At 56.7% G+C, this 8,867-nt stretch overlaps 1 protein-coding gene across 1 annotated transcript in view; it reads left to right on the top strand.

Moving 5' to 3' along the window:
* The first annotated feature begins 5,445 nt into the window (after nt 1-5,445).
* The window catches only part of GFI1 (growth factor independent 1 transcriptional repressor), an 8,385-nt gene continuing 4,963 nt past the window's right edge, over nt 5,446-8,867 (top strand). Inside the window, exons 1-4 of the mRNA XM_025051883.1 lie at nt 5,446-5,660; nt 5,968-6,150; nt 8,020-8,492; nt 8,614-8,751. Coding sequence (XP_024907651.1) covers nt 5,546-5,660; nt 5,968-6,150; nt 8,020-8,492; nt 8,614-8,751 — 909 coding nt within the window. The 5' untranslated portion in view covers nt 5,446-5,545. The remainder of the gene's footprint in view (nt 5,661-5,967; nt 6,151-8,019; nt 8,493-8,613; nt 8,752-8,867) is intronic.

Raw genomic sequence — 8,867 nt, 5'->3', positions numbered from 1 at the left:
AGGGAAATTCTGATCTATGAGATGCTGCTTGAAATAAATAGGCCACTGGCCAGAGCTTGGAAATGTTTGCCTCATGAAGAAGGTCATTTGTTATTTGGCACCTACTGATAGATTATTTTTGTTACTTAATAGCGATTAGTAAATTACTGACAAAATTAGTCAATTTAACATCCTTTTATACATCCTTTTATACTATATCCCTATAAATACTGGGAAAACCAGTATTTATAGAAAATTATGCCCTGAGCCTACATTATGCTTACCATTAGATTTCAGTTCCAAAGGAACATATGGGGGTAGGGATTCTTTCTAGCTTTTAAAAATTTGCACTTTGGCGGGGGTGTGTGTCGGGGGAGGGTTCTTATTGTCTTTACTCTCAGGTTAGTAGTAAATGAGAAGTAGTTTGAAGTAGTGGCAAGTCAGATTCATTCTACCATTTCCAGTACTGGCTCTTGGCTGCTGTTTGGCAAGTTTCTTAACCTTCAGGTGCCCCTCTTCTTACTTTTTTCCCCCTGCTCCCGCTAAATGGGAATCACATTTCAACACCATACACCTGGGAAATGACCTGCTCTTGCTAGTTAAATATTTTTAATATGTATTTATTTGTTTGAATCGGTAATACAGCCACATGGTTCAAAACAGGAAAAGGGGGATTCGGTGCCATCTCCCTCCCACCTGCTTCTCTCTGGTGTTCCTGTCCCAGTCCCCAGTTTTATTTTGCAAACTCAAAAGCTTGTGAAGAGCAAACAAAGCAAGATGACTAGATTTAATCTGAATGAAATAGATTTATTCTGAATGAAATAGATTTATTCTAAGGTGATATGCAAGGTGATTTATTTGTCCCCTTCATAGCCTCCCCATGTTTTCTGAGACTTCAAAAAGCAACACTCAATTAAACTGCTGAATAGTCACATCCCCTTTTCAAGAAATTTTGACTGTGAACTTGCTAATGTGCAAAGAAAATGGTTTAGCCATTTCCCTAGAATTTGATTGATAATAAATTTTCTTTTGACTCATTTATCATTTTCTTTTAAATTTTTGTCTTTTTCTGCTTTGCATAGGATAGAAGGAATAAGGGAAATATTTGTTTTGGACTGTTTTAAGATTTTTATATCTTGGGCCAGGACAAAGCACCCAAGAAATAAAAACTTAACAAAATGCCCTTAATTTCCCTTCAGCTAATTCAATATTTGTAATCTTTCTGATTAAGACTAGTTGAGCAAGTATTAGTGTAAAGACGGCAAGTAGGCACACAAGATGTATGCCTAGTCCAGCACCTGGCACACAGTAGGTGTGCAGCCATTGCTGTATAAAACATAATTAATTTATTAAAGCATGCTTGAAGCGCTGCCACGGTAACCAAATATTTTCCACAATTATTTAGATTTACAGTACAAATTTAAAATTATTAAAAAATTCTCTAGGAAAAGAGCTCTAAGGGACTCTTTTTCCTAGAGAACTTTGGATTACTCTAATATATGGTATTATATTGGCAAGAAATAAGAGCACCACTCTCTTCTCCCGGTATCTGACACTGGAGACTTATTGTGCATGCATTAGTGATCAAAATCTAAGTCCATTCATTTAGGAAAGCAATGCAATTACAACGATATCCACCCTTGTCAGGAAAAGGCTTGGACTTTAAGTATACACAACAGGCCACACTATGGATCATGACATACAGGCTAGCGTTAGAGATTGCTGCATTGTTTACTTAGGGGTGAGATTTTAATTTTTTCTGTTCTATTAACAGAATTAATTAATTAATGCCATTCATTTACTGAGTCCACAGACATTTGTTAAGAGACTACCAGGGACATAGTGCCGTAGATCCAGTTGCCCACCCTCATATAACACACAATCCCGGCGAAGATTTACTTTTTAAGAATCATCGGGGTAGTGCTTTCATGGCGCTTTACTGCTCCCCTCTGGACCAGGTGCCTATGTATGACCTCAGTGGGTGGCGGAGCCCGCCCCTGAGATTCAGCTCTCCTTGGCGGGCCTGGGCAGGGCGGGGTCAGCCGAGCAGCCGCCGCCGCTGCCCCCGCGCGCTCCCTCCCGCGTGGACTTTAATTTCGCAGCTCCGACCACCGGAAATTAGCCGCCAGCAGAGCGAGGCCGGCACCGCGCGGGAGAGCACGGCGTGGGGAGGATGCTCCCTCCAGCCCAGCCGGGCGCCCGCGGGACGCGCCACCAGCGCCCTCTCCGCCGGGGGCTCGGCGCTCGCCCACCTCTTCCAAATTTAACCATTACCTAAATCCGAAGGGAAATGAGCAAACCTCTCGGATTGGGTGTCAAGGTATTTTCAGCATCGTTGGGCGTATTTATCCCGAAGTGTTTCCACAACAAGCTATTTCGGGGCGGCGGTGCAGGTTTCTCTCTGCGGACGCCGCGGCCACTCGCCGGGCTCCAGGCCGGCGGCACCGCGGGCGGGTGATTCACGGTCCCGACCCGGGGGCGGCGCAACCCAAGCAGGAGGCGAGGTCGGGGGCTGGGGGGATTGTCCCGGACCAGATGGGCGGGGAGGCCTCCTCGGAGCAGGGCGCTCTCACTCCCGGCGCTCCAGTCAATCTGTGTCCTGAATCTGTGACTTCTCGCTGTGTAAGTCTCACAAGAGTCAAGAACAGTTCATTTTCTTTCGAGTCATTTCTAGTGTCTGGGCCCTTCAGGTCTCCCCCTTCCCGCCCCACGCCTTTCTACAGAGAAAAACCGGGTTGGGACCGTCGTGGAAGATGGCTGGAAAGGCTGGGCCCCCTATCTGCCTCCTAGCCCCTTGCACAGAGGAACGCGCCCAGCCTCCGGACTAGGGGAGGGGGGTGGGGAGCATGTCTGAGCGGGCTAAGCGAGCTACTCCTTAACGCTCAGGAAGTGAAGCTTGTGGTTTTGGGGGCTGAGCTCGGAAGGAGATTAAAAAAGAGAGAGAGAGAAGGAGACAGAGAGAGCGGTCTGTCCCGAAAGCAACTCAGTTTGGAAACTCTCAGAGCGCAGTGTCCGCGCCCTGACCCCGCAGGTAGGTCCGCTGCTCCTGTTCTGCGCCTCCCTCCTGGCGGGGGCGGCGGAAACTAGCTGGGCACTGGCACTGCGGGGGCGACCAGAGGGCGCTGCTGGGTTCCTACCCGCGGCGGGTCTCTGTGCGGGAGCACGAAGAACTGTATCCGCTGGGTCCTGGCGCGACCCGCACGGTGGGGCTGGGATCTGACGCAGGGGACGCGCGCCAGGCCATTTGGTAGTTCTGCAAGAGAGCGGGACCCACTCGGGAAGGAAACATCTGGTGGGGAGGCGGCGGCAGCTGGGCTCAAGAGTCAGCTCCCTCAGCGCCTCCAGCTCCCGCCTTCCCAGGCCCTGACCATGAACAGAGGCCCTGCGGGCCCGCGTGCGCGGAGAAGGCCGCCCCGCCCCCCGGCCGCCAGCTGCTACTCGAGGTCGCCTTCCCACGCGCTCAGCCCTCTGCCCTACCACCCTGCTACCCACTCCACCCTCCCAGGAACCCACAGAGCCAGCCAGGATGGGAGAGTGGCCCGGGGCTGTTGCCCGAGTCGGGAAGGTGCCACCGCGCCCGCTCGATCCCGCGCTGTCCTAGCCAGTCCAGACTCAGCGCGGGCGCGGACAGTTTCCCCCTTATGCGCCCCCCCACTCTGGTCCAGCTCCGCGCCAACTCGTACTCAAGGCTCAGCAGGGCCCCCGGGACCTTTCCACCCGTTTTCCTTTTCCTCTGAGTTTTAGGGTTGTTTAAGGAATTGATTTTTGCGTTCGTAGTGTCGAATTATACGGCCGAAGGGGTGGCTCATGCCGCGCCGCAAGGAAAACTGAAGCGGCAGGACTAAGCCCTAGGGCAGCCCAAACACCCTGAAGCCTCTTGAAGTCCCGATCTGAGGCACCCTCACCCCTAGGGGCCTTCTGGCACTTAGGACCGGGAGACGTAGCTCTGGGCTCCGCTACATGTCCCAGCCGTCTTTTCTCCCAAGCTTGTCCCTACTCCCCAGGAGAAGGAGACACAGTGGGGCGTGGAATGCCCTTCAGAGAACGAGTCCGCTGGAACTCGTTTTGAGCCCGGAGCGCCAACCGGCAGATGTAGACTGTCCTGCATCCTGCCTTAAGAGCCGCGCGACTCCTAATCTGGTAGTCTACGTCGCGCGAAGCCCAAGGACAAGGGGTCCTGCCCTGGTCCAGGGTCCCCAGCGCCCTTGTTTCTGAACTAGCCAAGACCTCGTAGAGCTGATGCCCGAAGAGCCTGCAGCTCGCAAGTGAACCCGGGCCCCATCGTCGTCACCCCGGGAAGAAGGCTGTTTTCCCTAGACCTCCTCACCCTCCTGGTCCCGCCCCCTGAGAGACGAGCAGAGCAGGAGGCACTGCCCCGCCTCCCCGCCGGGCTCAGGTTTCGACCCTGGGATTAGGTGAACTGATTGGGGGTTAATGAGAGCGACGTAGCGGGTAGCTAGCTCTCTCCCAACCCCGCGCCGGGACCCCGGCTCTCTGGCTGCTGCCAGAGCAGCGTGCGTTCTCCTGCGTCCGCTAAACTGTGGGTTCTCCGGAACGCCGCGCGTTTCCCCGCCAGCGCGCGCAGATCGGGCTCGACTTCCCCAAGACAAGGTTGTTGGTGAGCAAAAAGGAAAGTGTTTTTGCCTGGGACTTGGTTTCCGAAATTAGGTCTCCATGGCCTGGGGTGTCTCGTCCTGGATCCTGCCTGCTCCCACCGCACCTGCGTCTCCGGGCCAACTTTTTCCCCCGCATGGGGCATGACCGTGGGCGGAACAAGATCATGGGGATGCGAGTTCCTGCCTGGGCTGGGGTCGGTCTTCTGCCACTCTCTCCCGCCCCGCCGCCTCACCTCTTGTCCTGCTTTCTGGCTTTCTTTCTCCAGCCTTCGCTGCCCTCAGTCTCTCTGGTGTTGTCCACCGGACCCCACCCCTCAGCCTGTCTAGTGCGCCCCGCCTCTGCCTTCTTTTCACTCCAGTCTGTAGCCAGTTCTCGGAGGGCTTGGCTCCTTGCCTATTTCAGGTCCCGGACCACTGATACATCCCCTGGCCCTAAATGTATCCATGGGTCCCCGACCTCTTTCCCAGCCCGAAAGCAAAGCCAGGCATGCAGTGAATGGTCGAATTGGAGTAACTGGAGCGTTGGGGGCTCCGGCTCTTCGAAGAGTTTGATTGCGGGAGCGAGTTTTGCTGGGGAAGGGGAGGAGCCGAGGGGAGTGGGCAGAGCAGAAGGAAGAGGCCTGAGCCCCGGCCTCCAGACCACGATTGCCGCTGAGCTGTGGCGGCGGCAGCGGCGGGCTCGCACCACCTGTCCGAGTGCCACCTGGTGAGCGTGGCGCAGCGGGGCCAGGCCCCTCCTCCCGCGGGCCTTTCTCGCTCCTCCCCGGCCAGAGCTCTATCTCCGCCCGACTATCCAGTCCCGGGCTCGGAGCGTGCTGACTCGCGTTTCCACCCGGTTCTCCTCTCGCAGGTCTCTGCCTGGCTGGGGCTGAGCAAGAACTCGGGGTAACGGTGGGGTGACAGCGGCTCCAGGGACCCTTGGAGCAGAGTGGGGAGCGCGCCCGACCATCATGCCGCGTTCGTTCCTTGTCAAGAGCAAGAAGGCTCACAGTTACCACCAGCCGCGCTCCCCGGGACCCGACTATTCTCTCCGCCTGGAGAATGTGCTGGCGCCAGGCGGAGCAGGTGCGGGGCGCGCGCGGGCCGGGCGGGGCTGCTCCCGGGAACGTAGACTCTGCGCCCTGCCACGCCATTCCCCAGGAACCGGGAAGAGAGGCCCGACGCCCCCTTTGCTGCCTGTTTTGTTTCCTACCGTCTGGTTTCTTCCGGGCTTGTCGCCAAGGTGCCAAGGCCTCTATGCTCTCGCCCTCGGATCCGGGAAGGTCTGGGGAGAGATGAGAACACTGGGTGCCATGGTCTGGGGGGCGCCACTTTAGAACCATTGGGCCCAACCAGGCCCAGCCTGAGCCCCTATCCTGCCTCCTCTCCGCAGACAGCACCTCGAACGCAGGCGGGGCGAAGGCGGAGCCCAGGGGCCGTTTGTCCCCCGAGTTGCAGCTGACGGAGGCCCGCGACAGAGCCTCCGCGTCCCCTGGCAGCTGCGAGGGCAGCGTCTGCGATCGGAGCTCGGAATTTGAGGACTTCTGGAGGCCTCCGTCGCCCTCTGTGTCTCCAGGTAGGAACTCGTTGAAGCTCTAGGGCCCAAGCGCCAAGGACCCCTCGGCGAGGAATGAACCCGCGCGGCTTTGGGCGCAGATGTACTAAATGAATGGTGGAGAAATTTTCAGAGAGGGGGGAGCGTTTTCATGGGGGTAAGGGGCCCGGTGGAGAGGCATTTGGCTTCTCTGGGACTGTAACAGCCTGTTTTCGGGGTTTGCTGCTTGAATCCGAGGCAGCGGGACCCAGGCTGTTCATCCCGAACTAATTCGTTTGCGCGGAGCCGATGCGTAGGAGAAAATAAATGAGTGATTTCAACCCGAAGCAACGTCGATATTTCGTTTTCTGCCCAGAGCTGTTAACAAAGAATCCAGAGCCCCGAGTCTCAAACAAACGGAAACCTGGCCACTCTGAAAGAAACCGGTCATTGCCTTTAAAAATTACGCTCGCTCCCGCGGCGTGGGACCTGGCAGAGCATGGGGCGCCCAGCCAGTGGGACCCGTCCGGGACGAAAATCTCAGCCCCGCTCCTCTGGCTCTTCGCGGGCGTGGATTGGGGGCCCATTTCATTTTTCGTTCTGCCTGGTTGGCTCAATTTGGGGGACCAGCTGTCTGGTTTCATTTCCAGCCAGTAGTCGAGTTTCGCGAAAACTGAGTGATTTTTCACGTTGTGTGGGGATTGAGTCTCGGGGTTGGGCCGGGGAAAGGAGAGTGCAGACCAGCCAGATCTGCCAAGGGCCAGTTGTTCCCAGATGACATTTACTAGTTTTGAAAGACACCCCCAACCTCATCCTGCACTCAGTGCGTTGGCTTGGCTAAAGCGTAACTCCAGCGAATGTGTCTGGGAGCTGGTGACCGGAGGGTTCTTGGCTGTGCGGGACACCACCCCGAAAGGACTCGGCGCCGCCCGCATCTCTCTCGGACGGAAACTCAGGGTGCAGCCTCTTTGCGAAGTGGCTAGTCTGGACTGGAGGCTGCGATGTGTGTGAACGGATTTGTAAACCCGTATGCATTTAGAGAAAGTATATGTTGGTCATCTGGTTCTAGCAAAAATCACGTGGGGTGGAGGTGCAGAAGGCCCTGAATTCGGAAAGCTATTCCCCTTACTGTTGGTGGCTAAACCTTAATTGTGAATTATTCTCTAAGAAATTCGGGTGTTTTTTTTTTGTTTTTTGTTTTTTTCTTGTCAAGCTATGATGGGAATGGGGAATATTTGGCAGGCAGTTGAAGCCCCAGACCCCCTTCCCGCTGTCCCTTTGCTACTGGCATGGGGCAGGGGGTGGGAGGAGTGGCGGGGAGATGAACACTTAATAACTTTTAGTAATGTTAACGCCTTCCCCTCCCTCCTTTATTTCAGGTGGGCTCTGGTGGGCTGGGCCGCATTTTATTGGTCCTCTCCTTCGCTCCTTTTCGATCTTGGGAAAGAAAAGGAGCGGAGTGGGAACACATTTGGGCCGCAGAGCGCCTGCTGTGGGTCCCCTGCCCACGATTGCTGTCCAGGTCTCGAACCGTGGCCACCTTCTCCTCCGTCACAGCTCAGCTCAGTGCATTTATTAACCACAGACTGTGGCGCGCCTTTCTCTATGGCACCACCAGAAAAGACCCTCTTAACGACCTGCGCTTCCCTTGCCCTGGCACAGAATTTACCGATCTCTGCTCGGGATGGATGTCATTTTAATTATGTTTGCTGCTTGCGGCCTCCAGTGGCCCTCGAGGCCTCAGGGACAAGGCTCGCGTTTTATCCAGGCACCTAGTGCGGCACCTGGCACACGGAGTGCTCCACAGTGCTGGGTGCCTGGCAGCCCCAAACACCCGACTGGCAGACGCAGCCGGGTGGCACCTGACTTGCAGTCTTAAGCCTGACCAGACACCTTCTTGTGTCTCCGCAGCCTCAGAGAAGTCAATGTGCCCGTCGCTGGACGAAGCTCAGCCCTTCTCCCTGCCCTTTAAGCAGTACTCGTGGAGCGGCCTGGCGGGGTCTGACCTGCGGCACCTGGTGCAGAGCTACAGGCCGTGCGCGGCACTGGAGCGCGGCGCCAGCCTGAGCCTCTTCTGCGAGCGCACCCAGGAGCCAGGCCACCCTGCGGTGCTGTACCGCCCGGAGCGGGCGGGCGGCGCCGGGTCAGGGGCCCCAGGGGGAGGCAGCGCAGGAGGCGGTGCGGGCCTGGGGCTCTACGGCGACTTCGGGCCAGGGGCGGCCGGGCTCTACGATCGGCCAGTGGCTGCAGCGGGTGGGCTGTACTCCGAGCGCAGCCACGGACGGCACGCGGACAAGGGCTCCGGAGTCAAGGTGGAGTCTGATCTGCTGTGCACTCGCTTGCTGCTGGGCGGCGGCTCCTACAAGTGCATCAAGTGCAGCAAGGTGAGGCTTCCGCGTCCCGGGCTTGGCCAGCCCTGCACCCGTGTCCCTGGCACACGCCCAGCCAGCGTCCGCACCCATCGGCCATTCTCAGCCGCCTTCTCCCCGGCCCCACCCGCCTTAGGTATTCTCCACGCCGCACGGGCTCGAGGTGCACGTGCGCAGGTCTCACAGTGGCACCAGACCCTTTGCATGCGAGATATGCGGCAAGACCTTCGGGCACGCGGTGAGCCTGGAGCAGCACAAAGCCGTGCACTCTCAGGTAAGCTGGAAGCGCTTGCAGCCCTGCTCAGGTTTTCGCTTTCAGCGATCTTAAGCTTCTCTGTGCAGCACCCGCAGCTCTTCGGCTTGCGGCTTTCGCCTTGGACTTCCCTGGAC

Source organism: Pteropus alecto, unplaced genomic scaffold, assembly GCF_000325575.1.
Source record: "Pteropus alecto unplaced genomic scaffold, ASM32557v1 scaffold25, whole genome shotgun sequence".
Lineage (NCBI taxonomy): Eukaryota > Metazoa > Chordata > Mammalia > Chiroptera > Pteropodidae > Pteropus > Pteropus alecto.
Note: the sequence above shows the minus strand (reverse complement) of the source record. Positions and strands in the feature narration are given on the sequence as shown.